This window comes from Epinephelus moara, chromosome 19 (assembly GCF_006386435.1).
Source record: "Epinephelus moara isolate mb chromosome 19, YSFRI_EMoa_1.0, whole genome shotgun sequence".
NCBI classification, from domain to species: domain Eukaryota; kingdom Metazoa; phylum Chordata; class Actinopteri; order Perciformes; family Serranidae; genus Epinephelus; species Epinephelus moara.
The window spans coordinates 35,231,229-35,258,892 of NC_065524.1; the positions used below are offsets into that span (position 1 = coordinate 35,231,229).

The window sequence follows — 27,664 nt, forward strand, 5'->3', positions numbered from 1 at the left end:
GACCTACAGTTAGCTGGAGCTTATTTCAAAATGTACCAGTCTGCAGTAATGACAGTGACCAGTGCTTAAACTTCGCTGCCTCATACTTTAACAAATCACTTGAGAAACAGCGCTGTAGTTTATAAATGTGGGTGCCTCACAGAGCCCATTTAAAATGACCGCATCAAAATATTTAGTGTGATCTGCTGTTGTCTGGCGTGCGAATGGCACTGTGGACAACAGACACCCTTGTTGACACTTTAATGGAAGCCTTTGGCTGCATAAAATGTTTACACAGGGATAAATCACTGAGTCATGACGCGGAAAACATCGGCTGCTCAGAGTTTGGGGAGAAAATAAAGGAGACGAGTTTTGTTGCTAAGATCCATTTATTTTGGAAAAAGGTTGTGTGTGTGTGTGTGTGTGTGTGTGTGTGTGTGTGTGTGTGTGTGTGTGTGTGTGTGTGTGTGTGTGTGTGTGTGCGCACTGTGTGTGTGCACTGTGTAAAGGAAGTGGTTTTGGGGGTCAGTGAAGGGTGACGGTGTTTTTAAAGGTTTGCTCCCGCTTCTCTCACATGGTCATCTGGAGGAATGAGGCAGTTTGGAGGCTATTGAACTGCTAAGAAACCTTCAGTGCTGCTCCACAGCTGGGCAGCATGTCTGCTGCCATGATGGCATTTCTTCTCTGCTACAAGCTTTAATCGATTATTTTAGATCCATTGCATCTCCGGCTATATGGTGTTTTATTCACCACATAGTTACCCATGTCCCATTTGGCTTCAGTGTGAAAGTTTTTTCCTCTGTCAGATGTTTAATTTCCTGCGATCCAGCGGAAATAATCAAATTGAATCAATTCATTCTGTATAAACTGAGTACAGTTTCTTACCCTGGCCTGACCTGCACTGTGAACGCAGCTTCTTAGTATGAGTGCAGATAATAGCAGTCAGCTGCTCCGGGATCATGTAACTTTGTTTCCCGTCATTAGAAGACACAGATCAGAATCCAGACAGTTTCCACTGAGGTGCTTCGTGACTACAGGTCTTTTTGATCTGACGTGCCTTTGAACAAATGTTTCTCACACCCAAAAATATGTTACAGTGTCATTATTGAAACGTTTCTGTCCCTGTGGCTGATGTCGCTGCTGTGATCTCTCTCTCCAGCCGGGTAAAGACAGTATTTGGCTTCCTGTCCTGGTGGGCCTACGGGTCGTCTTCATCCCCCTCTTCATGCTGTGTAACGTTCAGCCTCGTCACTACCTCCCTGTGCTGTTCGCCCACGACGCCTGGTACATCATCTTCATGATCTTCTTCTCCTTCTCCAACGGATACTTGGCCAGTCTCTGCATGTGCTTCGGACCCAAGTAAGAGCTGCACACACACACAGACCACACACCGTGAGGAAACACTAAGACTGATGAATGTTAACTTGGCAGATGACTCAGTGGAAGCTTCAGGCCTATTTGTTTTCCACAGTTTCATGTCTGTGCATTAAAGGGGAACTCGGGAACAAGTTGTGTAAAAACTTTTTTGGCACACACCCTAATCTCTGAGCTATTGGCTGTGGAGTTGCTTTGTGGGTAATGTAGGCGCTGGGCTTTGACAAGAGAAGAAAAAATGTGTGGAATAAAAAAGACGATATCGCTGTTCTTTCTCTGGTTCTACTGCATCTGTTAACATTTTGTGTTCATGATGGACAAATATTGAGTGCAGAGGCACAGTCTGAATTTGTACTCTGTTAAGTGTTGGTCTGGAGCCTGGAGGAGTTTAGCCTAGCTTAGCATAAAGAAAAACATTAGGCTGAGTCTCTTTAAGGCTCAAAATCACTCCTATCAACTCCTTTGTACTCAAATTAACTCAGTGTTTGTTTTGAAGGGAAATTATGACTTGTTACAGTCGCTCCGATGTAAAGAATAGAGAATTATAATGAGTAAGAATAAGAGTATGAAATGGAAGTATGTAAATTTAAACCAGTAAAAGAAGAGAGAAATGAAAATGTGCATTAAAATAAAAATAAAATGTGCATTATGCTACTGGAGGGTGGTGTACACAAACATCAGTACAGAAACATCAGTACAGCAACAGGTGTCAGCAAATCCATTTTTATGTCTGCTTGGACACATCCCTGACTCTCTTAAACAACATAAGGAAGTAATTCAATCACTTTTAATGCGGGTGAGGAAAACCATCATGGTGAAACGGGTCAGAGACGACCCTCCTTCGGTTTCTATGTGGAAATCTTTTGTCTCTGAGGTTGCGACTCTGGAAAAAATGGGACATTGTTTTGATGGAAGGACTCATCCTTTTCTGCAGGAGTGGAAGGAACAGTTGGAATCACTTGGACTTGAATATAACGTGGACTTACATGGATAAAAATTAGATAAATGTCTGTATTAGGGACAGTGGATATGAATCGGATCAACGCACACAATAATTAGTTAACCTCACGTTATTGTGTTTTCTGGACCAGTCTTGTTATCTAATGTTACAGTTTGTAAATGGGAAAAATTTTAATTAAAAAAGAAAAAAGAAAAAGAAATGTTAAAATCCCACTCGCTTATATTTTAACCAACTCTTGGAAAGAGAGACAAAAATCTGACGTCATATAATGTTGAACTGTTCCTTTAACACCATTGTGCATAATGTTAAACCACTCCTTCCTAATGAATTTTGTCCCTCTGTTGTCTCTGTACAGGAAGGTGGCACCGCATGAGGCGGAGACAGCGGGGGCCATCATGGCCTTCTTCTTGTCCCTCGGCTTGGCGCTGGGCGCCGCAGTCTCATTTGCCTTCCGGGCCATGATCTAAAACTCCAGTAGACCCTTCAGTAGACTAGACGACCCGGTCCTCCAACACTCTGCCTGTCTTCACCCGTCATGGGAGAGCCTCACTTCTCTACAACAATCTCTGACTGAGCAGAGACAGCACAGAAGACTAGAGGACTTCAGTCTTCTCAGATGTACAGTCGAGACTCGTCTCATCCAGCCGTCTCGGCAACAATATAAGCTGAAACATGTTACTGAATATTTGTTTTCCTTCAAACTGCAGCAGTGCAGTGTCTGAACTCGATGCCATTGATCAAACAGGTTGTTTCTCTGAGATGAATTGAAAGGTGCAGAGTGCAACTGGACGAGCAACTCGAAACCAAAAGTGTTTAAAATCAGTTGTAGTGGACTTCAGAAATTCTTCAAGGCGCATTTTTTCCCCAGATATCACAAATTTTGATCCAGGCAGTGTTAATGAAGACGGCCGAACACACCGGAGCTCAGAGCCTCACTTATAAAACATTCTTTTTCACTAAATGATACAAAAAAGATGATAAAATGTTAAAATGCAGAAATGTTTTTATGTTATGTAAAGTTCTTACGCTTAATTTGAAACAGTCACATTGTTTGGAAATCATAAGTTATGACGGTGTGTAAATAAAGTCTTGACACATTTTTATAAATGAGGCTCTTAGACTCTGGTGTTCAGCTCCTCTACATTAACCACTAAATTTAATCATCAGTTAAATAGACATGTTTTGTTTTTTTAATGACTTGAGTCTGGACTGCTGCAGCTCTTTAACTCTGATCAAACCAAATACATGACGACAACATGGGAAACTGATGAACTTTGAAGGGAGGTCACGATCCATCAGACGGACGATAAATGTGCCGTGTGTAAACCGATTTGCTCCCTCGCCCTGCGTTCAGTGTCGACTCTTGGTCACTTTGTGTTTGCAGATGTCCTCATGACAAATCAGTACATTTTTAAATAATGTAAGGACGGACTGAATCCTAAAGACGAGGTTTTAATCAATAATCTGGGCCACTAACCGCAGAATATTTGTTGTCTTAGAGAGTGGTGTTTGTTTGTAGTTTTAGATGAAGTTGTACCGACGTGGGTCTGTTTGGTTTATCTGAAAATGTCCTTCAGTTTGACTTCAGCAAACAGAAACCGAGGTCTCATTTTCAGCCCACACGTTTTTACAGTTACTGTGTCTTCCTGATCAGCAGATTTTATCACAATGTATTTTTTTGAACGCAGCAAAAAGAAGAAGCCGTCAGGGACAAGAAATGTGCCATTTGTGTGTGAGATTAGGAGACTTTTTTTAATCATTGGCTCTGTGGAGCCTGTGACATTTCTCATTTAAAGGTGTTCTCATGGAGGATTAGTTTTATATCACAGGTAGTTTTTAGTATGTTTTTTTTGTTTATGAATGGGGAGGAGATTAATGAAAGGCCCCGGTGCCTGTCAGTGTGATATTTTTGTGGCCTTTTTTGTTTTTTAAGTCTGCTTTACACATCATTATTGTTATTATTATTGTTATTATTAACACCAGCTGTGCACATCCTAACTACCTGTTTGTTTAAAAGCACAGCGTTGGTCCTGTCTTCCGCACTTTGTGTATTGGTTGGTATGGGAGTCACGGACCATTAAAATGTTACTTATATTTCAGCTTCAAACTGTTCAGTGATGAAATAAAACTGTATTTTTAAGAATGTGGCTCCACCTGCTGGTCATTTGTGGAAACACAATGCTCGACACCTCAGCAGCTGAAATGAAGAAATGTAGCTGAAGTACTTTTTAGTAAAACTGACAATACAAAAAGAGCTTAAATAACTGAATGTACAGTATAACCTGCTGATCTTTCCCTTGTGCTGCGTCTGCATGTGACTGAGTGTCGTTCACATGAAAACGCCTCAGTCAGAAAAATGCAGCCTGTCTTGGCGCCTTCTTAGTGACCTTTATGAAACAGTTTAGCTGCTGATTGAGCAACTCTAAACTCTGCTCAGGGAGAGCTCTACTTCTGTTACTGCTCTGAAATGTAAGAATATAAGATTGTGAAACAGATTTCCCATGAAAGTCTAAATGCTTACACATTTCTTTAAACCTCAATAAATAATTGTGCCAAGACGTGTGATGCTTGTGTTTGACAAACAGTGGTATTGATTTGTGCTGCGGATGAAATGTGTTTAGAGATATGACACAAGAGGAATGTGTTTATTTACATCCAAGAAAAAAGTGTGCAAGAGAGGAAAAACTATAAAACTGAAATGTTAAATTGCTTTTGGTCCTTTGGTTCACATTAAAGGTCCAGTGTGTAGGATTTAAGGGAACATATGGGCAGAAATGGAATACAAGTATATTTTCTTAAGTTTACTGTCGCATAAAAATACAAATAATTGAGTTTTGGTTACTTTAGAATGAGCAGAGGCCTGCACTACGGAGCAGGATTTGAAGTTAGCGAGGTAACTTCACGGTTAACTTAAAAAAAACAACAACACATACTGTTAATTAGCTCCCCTTATTATAAAGTTGGTCAGATAGACCTCATCAGTCATTAACTACTTTTCCACTCTTTACTTAAGTAGCAGAAACAGTCTGGTGTTACTCTAAATGTCATATGTGACATATTCAGAGTGGTTTTGTCATCTTTTGACTAAATAGCAAAATATACTCTCTGCTAATGTCACACATAGCCTGGTGATACCTACACATAATTTGAGTCTTGGCTGATTTTCCGTTTTAATGTTACAGATTATTGTTTACATCCAGCACCACTGACATTTTAATGTCGCAGACACTTTCAATGCTGTTTAATCTCATATGATATGAAGCAGCCTCCTTCATTCATGGATCTGATGATGTCACCAGTTACAGCCCCCACCTCTTTAACATGAATGCACTCATGGCTGGATAGGAAAACCCAGAGTTGACTGAACTAGATGATAACCAGCTTTGTAGTACTGATTATCCAGACAGACAATGTCAGGGTTAGTCAAACCAGATAACAAGAAGATATCCTGGCTAAGTTGAACTGGCTTCATAGTACCAGCCTCTGGCCTACATAGGGAGTGGATCCTTGTCCACGGAGTCGCCATGTTTCTATAGTAGCCCAGAATGGACAAACTAAACACAAAGCTCTAGAGAGGATTTTTCGCCTAGGCCACAGTAACAACAGTAAAACCTGATTATTTTAAAACGTGAAACCTCTTATTTCTGTGGTTTTAGTGGTTTGAATTACCAGGCCAGTCTGTTCTGGAGAGGAATTTTTGGAGACTTACTATACTATGACGTTTTTCATGATTTTTGACAAAATACTACACTATGACGTTTTTTCATGATTTTTGACGACATACTATACTGTGACATTTTTTTCATGATTTTTGACGACATACTGTACTATGACTTTTTTTGCTATTTTTGACGACAAACTATACTATGACATATTTTTATGATTTTTGACGACATACTATACTATGACATTTTTTTCATGATTTTTTACGACATACTATACTATGACGTTGTGTCATGATTTTTGACGACATACTATTATACTATGACGGNTTGATGACATACTATACTATGACATTTTTTTCATGATTTTTGACGACATACTATACTATGACTTTTTTTCATGATTTTTGATGACATGCTATACTATGACGTTTTTTCATGATTTTTGACGACATACTATACTATGATGTTTTTTTGCTATTTTTGACGAAATGCTATACTGTGATGTTTTTTGGTGATTTTTGACAACATACTATACTATGTTATTTTTTGGTGATTTCTGACGACATACTATACTATGACGTGTTTTTCATGATTTTTGAGGACATACTATACTATGACGTTTTGTCATGATTTTTGACGACATACTATTATACTATGGTGTTTTTTTTCGGTATTTTTGATTACATACCATACTATGACTTTTTTTTGCTATTTTTGACGACATGCTATACTATGACATATTTTTTATGATTTTTGACGACATGCTATACTGTGACATTTTTTTCATGATTTTTGATGACATACTATACTGTGACATTTTTTTCATGATTTTTGACGACATACTATTATACTATAACGGGGTTATTTTTGCTATTTTTGACGACATACTATACCGTGACATTTTTTTCATGATTTTTGCGACATACTATACCGTGACATTTTTTTCATGATTTTTGACGACATACTATACTATGACATTTTTTTTTGCTATTTTTGACGACATACTAAACTATGATGTTTTTTCATGATTTTTGACGACATACTAGCCTATACTATGTTTTTTTTTTATTATTTTTGACGACATACTATACTATATGTTTTTCGTGATTTTTGACGACATGCTATACTGTGACATTTTTTCATAATTTTTGACGACATACTGTACTATGACTTTTTTTGCTATTTCTGACGACATACTATACTATGACGTTTTTTCATGATTTTTGACGACATGCTATACTGTGACATTTTTTTTATGATTTTTGACGACATACTATACTATATGTTTTTCGTGATTTTTGACGACATGCTATACTGTGACATTTTTTCATAATTTTTGACGACATACTGTACTATGACTTTTTTTGCTATTTCTGACGACATACTATACTATGACGTGTTTTTCATGATTTTTGAGGACATACTATACTATGACGTTTTGTCATGATTTTTGACGACATACTATTATACTATGGTGTTTTTTTTCGGTATTTTTGATTACATACCATACTATGACTTTTTTTTGCTATTTTTGACGACATGCTATACTATGACATATTTTTTATGATTTTTGACGACATGCTATACTGTGACATTTTTTTCATGATTTTTGATGACATACTATACCATGACATATTTTTATGTCATACTATACTATGACATTTTTTTCGGTATTTTTGATGACATACTATACTATGACATTTTTTCGGGATTTTTGACAACATACTATGCTATGACATTTTTTTCATGATTTTTGACAACATACTACACTGAGGTTTTTTTTGCTATTCATGATGAGACACTTTACTTTGACGTTTTTCGTGTTTTTTGACGACATACTGTGCTATGATGTTTTGTAGTGATTTTTGACGACATACTATACTGTGACATTTTTTTCATGATTTTTGACGACATACTACACTATGAGGTTTTTTTTGCTATTTTTGACGACATACTATACTGTGACATTTTTTTCATGATTTTTGACGACACACTATACTATGACGTTTTTTTGCTATTCATGATGAGACACTTTACTTTGATGTTTTTCGTGTTTTTTGACGACATACTGTGCTATGATGTTGTGTAGTGATTTTTGACGACATACTATACTATGACTTTTTTTGCTGTTTGTGACGACATGCTATACTGTGACATTTTTTTCATGATTTTTGACGACATACTATGACATTTTTTCATAATTGTTGACGACATACTGTGCTATGTTTTGTAGTGATTTTTGACGACATACTATACTATGTTTTTTCGCATTTTTGACGACATACTATGCTATGACATTTTTTTCATGATTTTTGATTACATACTATGCTGTGACATTTTTTCATGATTCTTGACGACAAACTGTACTATGACTTTTTTTGCTTTTTTTGACAACATGGTATACTATGACATATTTTTAGGATTTTTGACGACATACTATACTATGATGTTTATTCATGATTTTTGACGACATACTATACTATGTTTTTTAGTGATTTTTGACGACATACGATACGGTGACATTTTTTTCATGAGTTTTGACAACATACTGTACTATGACATTTTTTCGGGATTTTTGATGACATACAATAAAATTACAGCTGGTTGTGATCTGCAATCTCACAAGCCACCACTTAATCCTACAAACTGCTCCTTTAAAATAATTGTGCAAAGAAATGTGATGCGTTGTTAGACAAACTGCTTTTGATGTGTGCAGTAGACAAAATTTGTTTGGAGACATGACACGTGGATTGTGATAATATGCAAAAAAAAAAACAGTGCAAGTAAGAAAACAAATGTTAAACTCAAGTGGTTAACTGCTTTTGGTAATTTCATTCACATGAACTAGTCTTTTAAAAAAAAAAACAAAAAAAAAAAAAAACTAAGCAAAACTGAAACTGAACAGAACAGACAAAAAAGAGCCAAAAGACTTGAATTCATGATTTATTCTTAAGGTAAACATTTTATTCAAAAATAAATTACCGGCGATATCTTTAAAAGGCAGACAGACATAGTCTCCGACCCACTCGTCACAATCAAAACAATTCCCTATCAGAATCCAAATATTCACACCACGTTTCTATTAACGTCCGTCCTCGTGGACACAGAGATAAACTAGTGTAAACCCTACAGCAGCAACTTATCATTTAAACAAACCACAGACTGTTGTTAAGTTGATCAAGAAAAACAGAACAGCCATTGTCAACTGATTCACTATAAAATGTATACAAAGTTTATTTAAATATTTAATCCAACATACATGCCCGATTTGTAATATGTGAACACAGCAGAGACTGTACAGTACGAGACTGGCGCTTAAGGTGAGAGATCATGTGGATGGAATCAATGCAGATGAGCTCAGACAGATGTGATGCAGCTGTTGAACAAAGAACAGAGAAGGAGGAGGACATGTTTCAGCTCCTGTTATTTTATCAGGCCGCTTTTGGGAGACCCAGATAGATAAATCCAGCTCTCGAGGAGGAGGCAGCAGCAGATACAGTCCTTTATTCTGAGTTAAAGGAATAGTTCAACATTTTGGAAGATATGCTTATTCACGTTGTTGCAGAGAGAAGATCAATCAGTTCAATATGAAGCTGGAGCAGCCAGTTAGCTCAGCATAAAGACTGGGCAAAGGAGGAAATGGCCAGGTCGGAAAATCTATTTGCCCAAAGTCAATTTTCACTTGCTCCTACACAAATAGATTTATTCATTAGGAGTTATTAAATTACAACAAAGACTAAGGAGCAGGGGGGTTGCTCAACAGAGATGAGGAAGCGAGATGGCTCACTGTAGCTATTTCCATTGTCAGCTCCTGAAATTTATTTATTTTATTTTAGTTAAATTTTGTACCATCAGGAAAGTGGGTTGCTAGATTTACTAGTCCAGTGTGGCATTTTGCTCGCCCTGGGCAACTGGGCCTTGTCCATAAAGGTCAATAATCTGCCCACCAGCTCAATAAAGCTCACTAATTAACATGTGTACTTAAAAAGTTTTTTTCACTCTGGTTTGTGTATGAATTCAACAAACAAGCTATATAAAGGTTTAATTATTGAGCTTTTGAGATGTTGGTATAGGGTCAAGTGTCACCTTGCTTCTAGTCTCTGTGCTGAGCTATAAGTCTTAGCTGCTAGCTCCTATGACCACCATCAATCCTCTTGTCTGACTCAAGAAACCAAAAAAGCGTACTTTCCAAAATGTAAAATATTCCTTAGAGAGGTGTAATAACAGCTTAAAAAAGAGCGATATCTCTGACCAAAGAGGGTTCCCAAAAGCAATAATGGAGGTCCTAAAAATGTGAGGCAAAACCTCCAGGGCTTCTGTGGCTTTCATGAAAGGCAGTGGAAGAGAAAATGCTTGAAAAAGACAGTCCTCCTAAGCTACCTGATTACCGAGGCCTGGGCTCTAAAAGCTCTTAGCTAGCTTAAATGCTACGACACAGTAGCTCTTAATATCATGCAGAGGGCCAGACACTGGCAGGTCCGCTACCAAGACACTAAAAAACATGTCAGGCCTAAATTAAAAACACGTTGAAAACTGGCTCACTTACAGTTCTCTCCAGGATTACAATCACACAATATTAAAGGGAAGGACGTGCAGACGTCTAGAAGCAACCTGAGCCCAGAGTTTGATAATGTTTCCTGGTGAACGCACCTTCCACACTTAGTGTGAGAATCTGAATTAATGAGACAGGCAGGTGAACTAGTGGTATGTGAAAAGAAAAAATACAGTTTTGCTGATTTCTTTTTTGCTCAGAATTGTAGGAGACAGATTCATTTACCAGGAGCAGCTGAAAGTTTGACCGTTCAAAAAGCCTCTCCAGCTTGTCCATGACAGGCTTTTCAATTTACTTTCACTTCAGCAGATTCAATCAAATCAGTTTCCTGAAATAACAAAAAACATGAACACGACAATCACCTCGTTATTAGTCGATTAGTCACTTGTGCTTGTGGGAAACGTTAATCAACAGGCTGGAGAGAAAGTGAACTGAGCTCTGGCCTCTCAGACAAAACGATTTAACGCACAGAAAAAGTGTTTCAGTTTGCATCCATTGTTGATAACAGCTGCCCACATCGGTGTCAGTTTTCCCTGAATTACAGCTCAATCCTGAAGCAGGTGCAGTCCACTACCAGCAAATACGTGTGTGTGTGTATGCGCAAGTGCGAGTGTGTGTGTGTCAGCCTACAGTATGCATTACAGCACAAGATGCATCTATCACAGCATGGCACACTGGAGAAGATGACAGTCCTTCAGGTCCTGTTTTGGCAAGAGGTGCCGCCGCTGCCGCCTTCTCTGCTCGGTCCTCTTATGAACATGCAGTTTCTGCTCTGAGGCACTGGGGGGCGATGAAGAGCAGGGCAGACGAGCGAGCCTACAGGTCCACAACAGCAAGTAAAGATGGGGCAGCAATGTGATGATGGACGTTTAGAGGGAGGGGGGTGGATAAAAGAGGGTCAGCTTTGGTGTTGAACTAGTTCCACAGTTCTAGGATTGAACACGATGAGCGAGTGGGCAGGAGGAACATGACGGGGGAGATGACGAGGAGGAAGCGCGTCAGTGAGTCTTTAACTTGGTGTGCTGCGAGGCCTGTTCTGTCAAGCTGGCTTTGATAGAGTTAACCACCGTCTGCCTGACGTTGTCTTCCATATAATGTTCACTTAGTGGCTTCAAAACCTGCAGGAGAGGAGAGATGGGACAAAGAGGATTTGGTGTCAGAACAAAACAAGTTAAATAATCTGAAACACATCTATAAAAAGGGACAAAGAAACTGAAAGAAAGAAGGTTAGGGAAGAAAAACGTTCAAGGTAAAATAAAGAAATACAGAATGTAGTCTCCAACATGACAACCACACAAACAACCCAAGAATCACAACAACAAAATCTCTTCAACTGAAACAAACAAAGAAAAAAGAAATTAGATATCTGATCTTATTAAACACCGTTTGGGCAGGCGTCATGTCCATGAGATCCTGAGATGAGCCTGGCCTGCAGGTGCTCAGATACATTCAGTGAAGCTCAAAGGGCGTCCAGGGTTAAAGTCTAAGAATCCAGCACCATTGGACTGATAAATTAACAATAAAGAAGCCAAACTGCAGAAGTTTCGATATTAAAAGGAAGTTAGACAGTCTGTGAATCCAGCCAGCAGCTAGTTCATCTTCTTGTAGTTGTTGTTGAGAAGAGACAGAGCTCTGAGTCCCAGTGTTGCTCTCGACGGAAATGAAGGAAGGAGAGAGATGGGCCAAGCCAGGCAGCTCCTGACCGGCTCCAAAAGTTTGGAAAACACCTGAGAGGACAGCAGGGAGGAACAGGAGAGTTAGAACAAGGAACCACAGGAACAAAGACACGGAGCAGGAAGAGGAGAAAAAAAAAAAATCGATCCAGACGTTTGGGAGGAGATTAAGGAGAAATAAAAGCAGGAGGTAGAGAAAGTAAAAGGAAAGAAATGAGGCAGGATGTGGGTAACGGCAGGCAGAAGATCAGAGAAATGCTAATCGACACCTCTCACCTTTCTCAGCGTCTTCTGTAAAGCAGGGAGGGAGGAAGAGACACAAAAGCAGAGGAAGGAGCGAAAAGTCAGAGGAGACACGAGGGCTGCCTTTGTGGTGTATCTCAAACATTCATGAAATTCCACACAGATAAGAAACACAGAAACTTTATATTTGTGCTCCTGGGTGCTGAGTCTGCGGGCCAAAATCTGATGGAAGAGATCGTGATGAAAGCAGGTGCTGATGGAGCTTCAGTGTGGAGGGAGCACTGGGAAGTGATTTAGAGTTTGTGAGATGGATGTGAGGACAATCATAAACATGCAGTGGACAAAAGAAAGTCAAAACTGATGGAAGGATTCTTTTTTTCTTGGGCTTTTTAGACACCTAAAAAATGCAAACAGGTGAACTTAAAGGTCCAGTGTGCAGGATTTAGGGGCATCTATTAGCAGAAATTGTATATAATATTATAACTGTGTTTTCATTAGTTTATAATCACCTGAAAATAAGAATCTAGACCTTTAAGGCAAAATAAAACTTAAATTAAACAATAGTAGAAACCAATGGCAGTAACAGTAAATAAAACTTACACAAACTGAAAGAAAAATGCAATTGAAATGTCAGTCAATTAAAAACTTGACCCCGTTTATAAGCTTTGACTTGGGTATCAACACTCAAGAGCTAAAAAAATTCCAGTAAATTTCCATTTCTTTAACTGATTGATCATTTAAATTATTTATTTATTGAGCTGCTGGTTCCAGCTTCTCAAATGGGATCATTTCTCAGTCATGCATTGCAGTAAATGTTTCATGCACTAAAATAATAAAATTTAAAGACATCACCTTAGGCTTTAAAAACTGTGGTGGGCCATTTGTCACTATTATCTGTCATTATACGGTGGTCTTATACTTTAAGCAACTTTGTTAAACTTTGTTTTTATATAACAAACAGACATATCTTCGCCTTTTCTCCAGTGCAATGTCTTAATTCTTACCGCAATACTTCACTATCTTTGATATATATCTGCATCAATATCTGACACATTTCCAATTTCCAGATCTAGAACGATTTAGTTTCTACCAAACTACTGCTACCCTCCCAATCAGATCTGCCCCTCACCACTGACTCGTTCAGTCCAGACTCAAAACCTAGTTCTATTCATCAGTGTTCGAGTCCCCCTGTTGTGGCTTTCTCTGACGTGTGCCTGTGTGTCTCTACATGTGTGAGCTGTTTACCTGACAGTTATGGTGCCTCTCGTGAATGTGTTTTTAGCGACTTGTTCCTTTTGTACAGCACTTTGGTCAACGTGAGATGATTTTAAATGTGCTTTATAAGTAAATTTGAGTTTGAGTTTAGAAAGTCTGTGGATTATCTTGAGTAACTGGGTAATGATTTCTGGAAAGTGACATTGCTGTTGAATCTTACAAATGTTTTGGATGATTTGAGCACCGAGTGCCATCTAGTTCCATTATATTCAAGAGAAGGCAGATATCTCCAACACTCAGCAACTCACAACAAAAGACCTTGACTGATAAATAGCACTACAGGTATGAGGAAAAATATCTTAAAAAATAACAATCTCGGTTCTCACCACGTAGATTAACGTGGACAAACACACACACTCCTCCCTCCTCTCACACTATCAAACCCACCTGTTCCCAGAGTGTCTCGGCAATCAGATCTATCAGCGTTCCCACCTCCCGAAACTCTCCAGAATACTTCACATATGCCCAGGCGCAGAGTGACAGCAGCGCAATGCCCATGACCAGGTTAGCCAGCACTGCCAAGGTGCTCAGACCGATGAAGCCCGTCACCCCGGAGACCACGTAAGTGACAAACATGACTGCGAAAAGTGTGGCGGGCGTGCGTGCTGCGTAGAAGATGTTTTTGCCGTCGTTGTGCCTGGAGAAGTTGGTGAAGGCCTCGTCCAGCTCGGACTCCAGCTGGCTCTGGTAGCGCTGGCAGAACTCCTCGCCGCCCATTTTCTTCACGGAGCGGAAGAAACGCACAGAGTGCTCGCGAAACTCCTCGTGGCAGCGCTCCAGGTCGGCTGGGGCAATGTATGGCTTGTCTCCACCACAGACCTGAAAGGAAAGACGTGTCGGTATGAGAGACGGAGGAAGTAAGTGACTAGACTGAGAAAGTGTTTAGGCCACATTTGCAGGAGAATTAGACATTATACTATTTAATCACTTCAGTTAGTGAGCTGCTAGCTTCCTGTAAACCATATCAAAATCAGACCATGACTACGCCCTGCTCTCCCTCAGTGACACCCGGTTGGCAACCTTTGGCTCATGAACTGACTGTGATTCACTATGATTGTAAAAGAAAACAAGTCCTTACCAGCTCCATGTTCTTGCTGTACAAGTCTTTGGCTCCTGCCACAGCAGTCAAGTTGTTGGCTTCTGCTGTCGCCTGATTAACAAGAGAACACAATCAGATTCAACAGAGCTTCGACGACCACAGGATATGAGAGTTAAAACCTAAAATGTGTGACCCATATGTAATAAGATTCCTCCAATTTGAGACAGTAACTAACCTGCAGCATGGACTTTGGGTGAGGCAGCTCCTCCCCTTGGTAGATCTTTATGTAAGCCTGCATGAATGTAAAATAATACAGGTTATCACAGTGTTTCCTGCACAATGTTAATGTTCTGGCAGCTAACACAGGACATTAACAGCCTGGCAAAAGACTTGTTATGGGGAAATATTACACATGGGTTGTGTCTTTTAAAAAAAACAGGATTTAACACTGCTGACAGTAAAGCAAGCTTAAAACCTGGCAGATCTTTGGTCACCTTCCCCCTTTTCTGTTATCCTTAGATAGGCTATGTGCTTACAACCTTCATGGACACATTACATTGTCTACAGTCACATCTTAGGTTAGCAGAACACAATGCTAACTAGCAAGCTAACATTTAGCTACATCAAGAGGGGTTAGTCTCATTTATATTTTTTGTTGCTTATTTTATGTTTGCTTATCAACCTACTGTTTACTTGTTTCTTTACTTTTATTGATGACGTGTCTTCTATTGTATAGATTATGCTTATTGAGGTGAGAGTCCTTATAAGTCGCTAGGGGTTTTCTAAATTTCACCTGCACAACTCCTTCTTCTTCTTTTGTTGTTGTATTTCTGTTTTGCTTTGTGCAAATAAACCTTAAAACCTTACATGTCGGATCAACAACATCAGCCAGGTTTGATTCCCCCTTATTTCTATGTCGATGTCAGAGGTTTGGAAAAGGACAGATAAATTGTTTGCCGACATATTTTTAAGATGACATCAATTATCTTTAGCCAGAAAAGATGAAGGCTAACATTCCTTTTTTTTATATTATTTCTGTGTGGCGACATGACATCCCGAAGTAACTAATGTAACTTTCTACTTTAAAGAGAGACTAACATTAGGTAGTAAATACATACAGTAATTTACTGATCCCCAGAAAGGGAAAAGGGGGCACATGCCCTGCAGTGCGGGAGCAAACACCCAAACAACCCAAACACTGCAGCACCTGGCGAAATGGAACTGGCACTTCTATCTTTCTTTTTGCCAAGCTTGTCCAACTTAGCAACAGTAACTAAGGGGGGCAGGACCTAGGATCAGTCAGTTGGATGATTCGGGTTGGATGGACGTGGCACCGCTCATAACATGTCTACTGTCACGAAAAAACCCCAAACTATTTTTTAAGTACTGCTGTTTACAACTCATTAAGAGTTCAGAATTTGAAGCTTTATGACAACTGGACTGCTTAAATAAAATCCTGCAGGACCTTGAAGTACTCCAGGAGATCTCTGCAGGTGACTTTGTTGCCTCCGATCTCCTTCTCCACCAGTCGCTCTGGAGCCAGGAGGAGAGGCACCAGCTTGGCCAGCTCCCGCTTAAAATCATCATCGATGTCTGAAACACACAAAACACACACATTGATTGTTCTCTGCATCATGCTTTATCTAGCACTCTTCATTACAAGTTTACAGTATGTTCCTGTTTCCTCACCTTTCAGCCTGCCGTCAAAGTATGGGTTGGTGGCCACCTTGAGGCCGGGATGTGGCAGCAGGAAGCAGCCGATGTTGGAGAAGCAGGAGTGGATGTGCTTCCTCACATTCTGCAGCTCTTCATGTTGGTTCTGTTTCACCTGAGTCAGCAGACAACAATTTACTTTCACAGTGAAAGAGTGTGCTTTCACTTCTTGGCACTGACTGTGAATGTTTACACACAAATGACGCGCTAAGCATATTTGCACACCTCTGAACAGACAGTGACATTAGGTATGTTGGTGCTTTTAAAAAGAAAGGGGTATGGTGTGTCTGACAGGAGCTGTGAGCATGTGACCGGCTGCACAAATATCTTCTTCAAAAACAAATGCGCATTTTCAACTTGATGTAGAAAGACAATTCTTACCTGCAGTCTTTTGTCCAGAAAGTTGTTGCCTCCTTTCAATCCATAGTCGTGTTCATAAGGATAACTCCAGTCGCGAATCAGGAACATCAGGGACTGAAACACACCGCCAACATCACAGAGACACAATGAGACATGATGCTAGATTTTGGGAAGAAAAATTACAGCCAGCTAATATTAATCTTTGAAAGTATGCAACGTGTATTGCTGTGCAGCTATGTACTTAATGGAACAGTTAGATTTAATGGACAAGGTGCATGTTCAATGGTATATGACATCCATGAATTAGGAGTCAACAAAAGCAGTAAGTACCTGGAAAGGTTTCAGATAGATCTCTTCCATTGCCAGCCGACCGTATTCTGTGAAGAGCTACATTTAAAAGAAAAATATATTATGATTAGAAAACAGGAGTTACTGTGACAGTTTGGTGCTACCTTTTCCAGGCAGGAGAAGAAATGACACCAACCTGCAGATGCTGCAGGTCGTCCTCCTGTATGTTCTGAGAGAGATTGTACACCTGAAAATGAAGAAAGAAACACAGCATGAAGCACAAATGTTGACAGCGCAAGAGAAAAAAAAAAAAACAGCGTATTTTCAAGTGCTGTTTAGTCTCACCTGCACAGAGCTGGTCATTGTGCTGAGGGCGAACACAGTAGCACAGTCCTTTATGGTGGACTGGCTGTCAAATGCTCCCTGAGTGTCAACGAGGAGCACAGCAACCTGCCGGGGCGAGATGCAACAAATGCGCTGCCAACTTCAGCTTGTAAACCAAGCGAGGTATTTGTGACAACATTTTCTCATAACGCTCATAAGGACTCATTGTATTGTTTTTGTGTTAACAGACTACCTTGCTGCCATCAGGCTTGTTAACCACAAAGACTTCGCTCCAGATCTGAATTCCTGTGGTTTCCCTCTCGCAGCCTCCTCTCCAGGTGAACCCTGTCAGGGGCTCATCATCACCTCCTATCCATGACTCACTCTGTTGCAGAGGGAAAGAGGGAGGAGTAAGGGAGGGGGTAGGATGAGAGGAAGGAGAAATAGAAGAAAAGGGGGTAAACCCACATGGATTAAAAGGGACAGGTGAGGAGTAAAATGTGAGGGGATGAGGAGACCGATGTGGAAAGATAACGGTACAAGAGAAAGAGGGAGGAGAAAAAAGGGGGTCAATGCACCGAGGTTCACCAAAATTAAACTCAGATTACCACCTGAGGTAAAAAAGATTTTTCAAGAGCAGCTGTGGTGAAATTAAGTATCATATTATAGAGTCATAACCTTCATTAGACACAAGAGTTTTTATTTTACTAGGCTGTGACCACAGTATTTCCAAACCCATTTAATTTGCACATTCACACTTCTAATAGACAAAAAGCCTTGACTCTAGTGACTGAGTAGTTAATAATCTGACACTACCATCAGGCCACACTTTGACTACCCTCATATAACTTACCTGCCATCTACCAGTACAATGTACAATGTAATAAATCAATCTTTATTGTCTAGTCCACAGGACACTTTAGCATCACACTTAACAGTTGTGTTTCAACATTATATTTATTGGTTTGGTGCCAAAACAGCCCCGAGTCCAAACCCTCACCCCTTGATACCCTCACACACCCCACCCAACCAATAAATGAAATGTAGACACAGGCAAGCCCTGAACATATGTATCAGCATACCTATACCACTTTTATATCTTGGGCAGAATTGGGAATACTGAGGCGTTATTTTGCGCAGCCTGTAAGGGGTACAGTATATTCTATGGATGAGATTATACTCTGTAATGTCTGGTGTTTAAGAGAAATACTGACTACCAGCACACAGCGCTTCCAGTTCCGCTTCTTCAAAATTACTCTCAAGGTCTCCTTCCCATTTCTGTTTCATTCCTAACATTTCCCACCCTATGATTTGAGAAAATCCTAAGTATAAGATATAAACCCTTTTACTTCCTGTTAGTCACGCACAAGGTTCTACTCATATTCTTACAGTGTATAATACACAGTAACAGGTCTGAACAGATCAATCTGGGACACACTGAAAAATGTGTCTCCATCAGAAACAGGACGAGTGGCACTGCAGCACAAGGCGTCAATTTGAGACTGACGACCACAGCAAAGGATTTAATGTTCATCCTGGCACAGTCTCTTGTTTTATGAAACCTTATCAGCTCCTCATTACTAAAAAAAGCCGATCAGTTCAACACAAAAAGAGTCAAATTAAAGCAACAAATTGTGACCATGTTTGTATTTCTGGCTGACGAGTGAGGAGAGTCACTGACCACAAATAGGAAACGTGTAAACAAGCCTCAAACAAATACCTGATTTGCAAGGCAAAGTATGCATGAACACTGATTCCTGGTTTCTACAACGTGACATCTGTGCTGAATGCCTCGCCGTGATAATATGACACGAGCAAGATGATAATTTGTTATTTGATAACAACAAATACGTGCTGTTCAACAACAATAAATAAATACACAACTGTAAAAGTTAGTTTTTGTGACATTAATATCTGAATATAATTTTATATAAAGAACCACAGTCTGAACAATAAGTGTCAGTGTTTGGGGGAAAAATGTGAACACGTGCAGATCTGGTCAGACTTGCATGAATGCCCACGTTCATGCTGCTCAACAGCTGTGGGAAAAACATTCCTCCGTCTCTCCTGGTGTGAGTTAAAGTGTGTGTGTAAGGTGATCCTGGCTGCTTCTGAAGGACTAGTTGTTGAAACTTGTGTCAGAGTGAGTCACACAGTTGTTGGATGGACATGCCTGAAGAAGTGTGTGTGGGTATGTAATGTACCACGTTATGTTATTCATATTTATAGGCAATATTTCAACAGGTCAGTAACCTCACAAGCAAATTGTGTATTAACCCAAAACCATTGATAAACCTGATTTATTATTATATATAAGTTCCCAAACTCTTACAGTGAAACTTAATCATGATCAAATTGATTTTCCCAGACGTCTGAGACCAGTCAAACAACTCTGCCTTATTCATGCTCCATGCCGCTCGTCTTCGTCACCTGGTTGAGTAAGTATCTCAGTATGAGAGCAAACAGGAAGCACTCGTCTTTACTTGTCACATTCTGGTACACATGCCAGTACTGGTTGTAATCTCATCTGCTGTATATATTCATCGAGCCCACCTGTTTTCACAACCTCTACTGACTGCGAATGTTACACAATATTAAAGCCCCAGAGGACGGACGAGCTGTTAAATGTTTACTTAGCTCATGTAAACACCATCAGCAGGGGCCTTTCACAATTACTACAAGTGTGAACAACTTATTTTGTCATCTCAGTGTAAATGAGATATAAATATCTAAATGCTGTGCCTTTGTAAACACTTCTGTGATTCTTCAACAAACAAGATACCTCTTTTTTAATATCAATTCAAAAAGGATTCACCGGCTACACAACAAATGCCAAACCAACAATGTTATGCCGAAGTAAATGTTACATCGACATTAACTTATCTACTCAGAAACGGCGAAGGATTTAGTAATAAAATCAGAACAAATGTGAATAAATGAGTGCTTTTTAAAGATGTCTGCATTCACACCAAGCATCACAGTAACAGTATAATAGGAAACTATGTACTGGATGTGCAACGACTGGTCAATGAACTGATTAGTCAACTGACAGAAAATCAGTCAGCAACTATTTCGATAATTAATTAGTTGTGTCGAGTCACTTTTTAAGAAAACAAAATGCCAAAATTCACTGCGTCTCCAATGTGAATATTTTAATATATAGTCTTCTGTGATTGTAAATTAAATACATCTTTCATTTTTTACTATTTTGTGTCCTTTTATTCACTGAATTATTAATCAAGAAAATAATTATGAAAGCTTAAAGATCAATCATGAATGAAAATCAATTGTTAGTTGTAGCCCTACTATACATGGAGTTGTGTGGCAGTCAAAGAAAAAATCTCAGTTTTATTTCTACCAAAATAACCATGGCATCTGATTTTTTTTTAATATTGTTTGACCCTATTTTACACGATATATATCAACAATGCAACTCCTTCAATAAAATGATATCCAATAACCACATCACTGCACAAGTTATTCACAAAAAAACAATACATTGTGCACTGTGAAACGAGAAACACACACTCCCCCAGTTCCAGCCTGTGCAAAGACACGAACAAATTACAGACAAATATCTCTTGGCATCAGCGCACAAATGGTGTTAAATATTATTTTGTCCTGATTTTAAAAAATGTTTAATCAATATGCAGCATCACACAGGCAACACCTGACATCATGTATTAAGTGCTTGAATGAATAACTTTCTCTTTCCATCTCCACTGGATAATGTACTCTTGTGTGTCAACAAGCAAAAAGAAAGTCACGCATCATTTATCTCACCTGACTGTGCATGTATCGCAGCATGAAGTCCAGCAGGAAGGACTTGCCCTTGCGGAAGGCCCCGGCCACGGACACGACCACCACATTCAGGTCCTTAATGTGATCCTGCAGCAGGATCCTCTCCAGCGCTGCGGCGTCCAGCTCGAAGCTGTGCTCATCCTCGTTTGCCAGGACAACCTGGATGGGCCTGGCCTTCTCCTCCTCTACCGCAGCCTGAAGACATGAGTTTGCAATCAATCAAGGGGCTTTGTGTGGCATCGAGAGAGCATTTAAGTGATTACACTGATGATGAGGCAAGTTTCTGGAGGAGACAGGGAACTGAAAATGACAGAGCTGAGATCAGCGAACAAAGCGTCTGGGGGAAAATAAGATGAACACATTCAGGAGCCTGATGTACAGCAAAGACATGGCTAGAATATTAAATGTAGAATGCAAAAAACTGCAGAAGATTTGTGTCATATTCTTGCCTCTTCCCTTCCTTTAAATGTACAGCATGTACTCACAAATAAAAAACCTTTTCTCCTAAACAAATCTAAGTTTGATATGGAAAACATGCTTGTGAACAGAGAGGAATAGGTCAGGAAATACAGCAACACCTTACCTCTTCTTCCTGAGTCTCTTCATCTGTTGAGGGGGTGAAGCTGGCATTTTTGCCCGAGTTTGAGGCTGTGGTCCTGGGGAGAAATTCATCCTCCAGGTCTTCAGGCCTGGCTAAAGGAGGCCTCGGTTTATGCCGAAAAATAGGGACATCTTCCACTCCACTCAAGCCTGTAGATAACCACACAAAGCAGAGAGAGAAAGATTAAATTACACTGGTTAGATAACATCATGCTGCATGTTAGTGGACAATGGCTGTAAAGTAAGAGGAAGAAGAAAGTGGAGGCCGGGTGTTGCAGCAAGACCAAAACCCAATTTTCTAAAAGGAACAGGTTTCATTGTCAAGTTTGTTTACTTCTGAGCCTATTGTTCTGAGAAGCGTAAGAGAGACTGCTATGCCCTATATCTGGTCAAGTTGTATATCTTTCCAGCATTCTGTGCTGGGCTAAATACTGTCATCCACTCTGGTCTACCCATCTAGGTCAAGCTCAAAAATAGCCTTGTGCTGAAAATCACAAAGGGCCAGTGAAAAGGACACAAGGAAAGGAAGTTAGGAGGACAGCATTTTCATTTTCTCTTTCTCAGCCGTTTTGTTGTTTCTGACAACGTCTTTCCTTTAAATCTAAAACTGCAGGGTTCCTCTTGTCACAGCACCACAACTGCAGCATAAGCAAACTGTGCTGCCCCACAAACTGTAATGCACAGAGACAAGTAGCATGTTTTGGTAGCATTATGTTTAAGCTTTTTATCATGGATTGATCTGCATATTGTTTTATTTTTTAATCAATTTATTGTCAGGCCTGTAAACGTCTGAACTTGTGAAACTGTCACAAAATGTTTACGAGGCTTATTCTTAAAAAAAGACAAAAAACAATTATTTGGTAATGAGATCACTGTCTTATTATTGTCTGTCAATCATCAATCAATTAATCAGCTATTGATGCAGCACTACTTTCTTTGACTAAACTGCACTTAAAAGATTTAAGGAGTGGTAAACAAATATTGTAAAACAACTTTAAAGTGCTGTTGACCTTTTATGACTGAACCCATTTTCTAAATTAAGTAGTTTTAGTACACACAAAGCTGCTTTAAAAAGAATCTGTTGCGCTTTACATTATCACTGTTTATTTTTGTACTTGCTTTCCAGACATTCATTTCCACAGGACCAGCATCGAAGCCACTATTGTCATCAGGAAGCCAAAATATTTGAAGAGCGTACAAAAGAGCTCCTGTCATAGCTTCACAGACACACCTGAATCCAACAATAAGAAAACTAATACAGCATGAAGTCAACTTTGCTGTAATGTTATTTACATCAAGCAGGTAAAATGCTGAAGGCAAATCAAGACAGCACACAACAACCGTCATGAACACAGGTATTACTTGTCAGGTGGCATATGAGCACATGACAATGATCAAGCTGTCACTACACGAATGTTGCTTTTCATGACCGAAAAAACTGCTGATTATTTTCTTGATTAACTGATTCACATCCTAAAACCCAGGGCAGCAGCATCAGCACAATTTAGAAATCAACTACTCATTTCAGCTCTAATGTTGATAACTGTCTAAGGACGACACTACAAGTGAAAGTCATAAGTTAGGCTCTTTTGTTGTTGTTTTTCATGCAGCTTGAATCTGCTGGTTTAGACATCCAAACCAAAGGTTTGAGGGAGGGAGCAGTGACAGAGGAGCCTTATGTGGTTGACACAGGAAGAGAGTTTATGCTATGCAAACAAGTTTATTACAAACGTGTCTCCCATGCATGGCCTCGGGTAGTGAGGGCCTGGTAGTTACATTAGCAGGGAACACACAAATTAGATTTCACAGTACCTAGACAGACAGAGAACACACCTTTTCCTTAAGTACATAATATATTTCCAATGAGCATTTCCAATGAAAGTAAATGGTCCTCTATCAGAAAGATCAACACTAGTTTATTGTATCTGATGGGCTTAGCAAAGGAACCAGTCAATGTCAAATGGGATCCTTAACAAGACTGCCGCAACTATAAAACCAAGATTTGGGAGATGTTCAAGACTGGGGCAACTTTTTTGAACTCTGTGTTATTTTCCCGCACACCACAAAGTGCATTACACATCTTAGCTGTTGTGCTGTGTGTTTTCTTTACGTACTTTTTAAACCAGGGAATGCAGGCTTGTTTGACTCCCCAGCCCAGCACTGGCAGAGGCTTAAGACCATTTCAGGACTGTGGGAGGGCAGTTGTGGGAACACTAGGTGATATTCTTGCCCAATAGGACAACTGTAAATGGGGCAGAGACAAAGATCAACCTGAAGTTGCAGCAAATTCCCAAGGGGCAGCAGCAATGCTGTGCTAGTGTTGGAGGAGCTGCTGTAAGCACAGAGCAGTTACAGTAATCTGCTCTGCACACAAATTAGCCCTGCAGATTTCATCAGTCTGTGGCAGTGCAGGTTCCCATCTAGTCCAGAGCAGCACTCAGCAGGATGAAGTGGCACAGGCTGCAGCCACAGAGGGGACCCACACAAAGACACTATTCTGCTGGGACTGCGAGGAGTCTGTGTTGCAGCAGAATGTGTGTCAGAGACAAAACACAATAAGCATGCAAGGCCAGTGAAAACCCAATAGCTCTGCTGATATGTGCATACACAGCTGCACTCACACTTCATGATGAAGTGGCAAATGCACTGTCCTCCGCTTGCAGAAAACGAGGGCAGAACTAAAATTAGCTACATTACTTCTTATCTTATGGAAGAACTGAGCAGATGTTAACTGACCTACATGTTCCTTGCACAGGGAACACTCACACACAAAGTTATCAGGGGATGAGATAAGTTTGTACAGTACATCGCAGCATAAAGCGTCGCACACGAGCACACAAGTGGGGGTCTATCTTTAACTATGTACGGCAAGAATAGTGTGTCTACGCAAGCTAGCCTACATCTCAGCCCTGCGTTCCCAAAGCAGCTCTCCCTTCCCTGGACTCCTGCACTATATCTGAGGCAGACTTTGATAAGGCCATGGTCCACTTAGCTTAACCAGCTGTCTAAATATGGGAGCTTTCATACTTTCATAAAGAGGCAATTTCCCTGGCTTTTAGTGTAGGAAACCAAACCTCTGGGAGTAAGGCATGCAAGGAATACGAACAACTGCAACTTAGGCAGCGACAAATACTCTGGTCTGCTATCAAGACTATGTTAATTATTTGCTGATGACCTTTGTTACAACATTTCATGTTTGAGTTTTAAGAGAGAACATTGGGATTTTAAGTAGAAAATTAATGCAAAACTCTCTACTGTTGCAACACTGATTAATGTCTGTGCTTCCCAAGCAAGGTTTCAACACTTTCTACATCCAGCCTATGCATTTTTAATTATTTGGAAATGACTGTTTGAGTGACCAGGCATTATGTGTCAAGACACTAACAATGCAGACACTGAGTTTATGAGAGAGGAGGAGGGATTCACCGTAGCCTATTAAGATGCCGGTACACTGACTTCCCTGCACGCCAGCGCCAACAGACAACCTGACACGGCCTCCCTGGACAAGAGTCAAGAAGGGCAAATGTTCAATTGCAGCAAGCAGACCTATCAGGAGTCTGTGAGGACAAAGTGCAGATTGAGAACAGCCGCAGTTTGTGAGTGTTGTTGCCACAGAGTCAGCTGGCCTGTCTGAAAGTAGACATAAGGGTTATCAAGATGAAGGCGTCCTCCTGACCATGTCTCAGTGATGAGCCTTGGACAGTGACAGTTTATGGTTTGCTTAACAGTCTTAACAAGGTTCAGAGGAAGGTTATAATAACAGCGAATGTGCTGTAGTAATCTTGTTTTGATCTTTTTTTTCTGCTGGGGAAAATATCAGATTGTATTTCTCTTTACAGATGGTAAAACAACATAATCTCTCTGTTTATTTTTGTTTTTATCTCTCAATTATGGTGTATAAAATATCAACAAAATGCTTACTGTTAAAAATACATGTCTCAAATTTTGAGAGCCCAAATTGACCTTTTTTAAAAACTCTCCAAAACCCCAAAGAGTTTGAATTTACATACCATTGCCATTTTTCCTTCACATAACTGTTGGATTATCAAAGTTATTTTAAGATGTTGCAAGTTTTCTGTCAATCAACCACCCGGTCGATTATAAACAGGGCACTGGCTGTAGCCTTCTGTCTCCAACTTGCCAAAACAGACACATATTCTGCTTTAAATCCACTTTCAAAACAGCGTCATTGTCACAGATGGGGAGAAGAATCCTTGCAGATTTACCCATAAATACTGTATGCAGTTTACTAACAAAAAAACCCACTGATCCTGATTTCAAGAAACAATCTCAACACTAAACCCTGGCCAAAGAAATGGTTAACCTGTTTACAACAGAGACGTTAATAGCTGCCACATTTGTGAGTAACTTACACCCATCATGATATCCAACATTAACACCACACTGAGTGAATGTCAGTCAATGTCAATGCCAGAAAAAAAACAGCATCAGGTGTGCCATGTCTTCATTTCAGCACCAGTCAACAGTGTGTTAATGGCTCTACTTTATTTCCATTTGTTGTGATTAAGCTAATAATTACTTGTAAAATGCGCTCACACTCAGGTATCGGTTTGCATTCAGGGGACAAAATTAGCCTCGCAATTACGTGGATAAGTCTGCTGGCGAAGTGAACGGACTAATAATAGGGCATTTAAAAATATCCCAGTCATTAGTGGGATGAGGAGATTAACCTAACTGTTATTTGTTGTGTGTAGTTAGGCTGAAACCCCCCTTACAGAAAACTGGTGAAGCACCAAGCGGACTGTTTTAAACTTCAGCAATGATGAAGCCAAACTGTGCAGCTGCAGGCAGCTTCACTGGTCCTCTGTGGGGCCAGGTGAAAGTGACGAGCCGGACAGACGAGCCGACAGGTGCCGCGGTTAAATTTTGTATCCGGGTCAGAATCAGTTTCACACAGCAGCTTCTCAACTTAAGTTACAGAGAAAACATGTTTTGACGGAGAGAAAACACACACAGACAACACGATCCTCCCTTTAGCTTATTTTCCTCACAGTTTGGACGGTGATAACATTATGTTTGCGAGCTAACGTAAGAGCAGACACATTCTGGCAGGGGGTGCCACATTTTTCAGGACACCGCTGGTGTCTAACTGAAAACAGAAGCTAACGGAAAAGCGAGTTTGCCACTCACTCACTCACTCTCACAGACAAAGACGACAGGAGCGAAAACACTTTAAATTTAAATCCTCCCGCTCCCCAGCTTTGTACTCCTTCATCGGTTCACTGTCATAAATCTACTCGACACAAACAACAACAGTTTACCTTCGTCAACGACTCGGCTTTTACAGTTGGGCTCGAAGTGATTTCTGCTCCTCAACCCGCTCACCTCCGCCATCTTGGACAACTGAAACCTAACGTGGCTGACGTCAAAGGAGCTTTTTTTTCTTCTCGCGCAGTCTGCTGGAGTTCATGCTATGGTACCGCCCCGAGGCTGCTGCTGCTGCTGCTGCTACCCGGTCAACTACACCGCACCTCAATGCAAACATCATGAAGCTAAACACCATCTCTTTTCAGGTTTTCTTAAAGTGTCGAGAGCACATATTCTTTCATGTGCACTGAAATAACACAGGCTATCTTACCTACAGACCATAAGTGATGCATTAGTTGCACAGTGGCGCTGTTTTTAATATCCACCTACCTCAGGAGTATAAAGTAACCTGCTACCAGTGTTGGGAATGTAACTTTAAAATGTGATAGGTTGCAGATTACCAGGTACCCTGTTAAAAATGTAATAAATAATCTAACTTTTTAAAATGACTTCATCAAAGTAAAGTAACTTATTACATTTGATTACGTT

General features: G+C 40.1%; 2 protein-coding genes across 6 annotated transcripts in view; one reads left to right on the forward strand and one right to left on the reverse strand.

The window, feature by feature from the left end:
• Positions 1-4,457, forward strand: part of LOC126406606 (equilibrative nucleoside transporter 1-like) — a 48,222-nt gene extending 43,765 nt beyond the window's left edge. For all 4 annotated transcript variants that reach the window (XM_050070984.1, XM_050070981.1, XM_050070983.1 and 1 more), the window contains exons 12-13: positions 1,139-1,338; positions 2,670-4,457. In XM_050070984.1, coding sequence (XP_049926941.1) covers positions 1,139-1,338; positions 2,670-2,781 — 312 coding nt within the window. In that variant the 3' untranslated portion in view covers positions 2,782-4,457. The remainder of the gene's footprint in view (positions 1-1,138; positions 1,339-2,669) is intronic.
• Positions 4,458-8,906: 4,449 nt separating this feature from the next.
• On the reverse strand, positions 8,907-27,244 carry atl2 (atlastin GTPase 2). Of its 2 annotated transcripts, XM_050071053.1 has the most exons (15): positions 27,130-27,244; positions 21,831-21,997; positions 21,230-21,442; positions 17,700-17,831; positions 17,468-17,572; positions 17,319-17,369; positions 17,165-17,221; positions 16,856-16,948; positions 16,451-16,589; positions 16,227-16,354; positions 14,997-15,053; positions 14,801-14,872; positions 14,110-14,541; positions 12,481-12,495; positions 12,120-12,258 (listed from the first exon to the last, which is right to left on the reverse strand). In XM_050071053.1, exons 1-15 carry the CDS (start codon positions 27,200-27,202, stop codon positions 12,121-12,123), a joined length of 1,872 nt encoding a protein of 623 aa, XP_049927010.1. In that variant the 5' UTR covers positions 27,203-27,244; the 3' UTR covers position 12,120. The 2 variants fall into 2 exon arrangements, with proteins under 2 accessions (XP_049927009.1, XP_049927010.1); XM_050071052.1 differs by lacking the exons at positions 12,120-12,258; positions 12,481-12,495 and adding an exon at positions 8,907-11,649.
• Between the last annotated feature and the right edge of the window lie 420 nt (positions 27,245-27,664).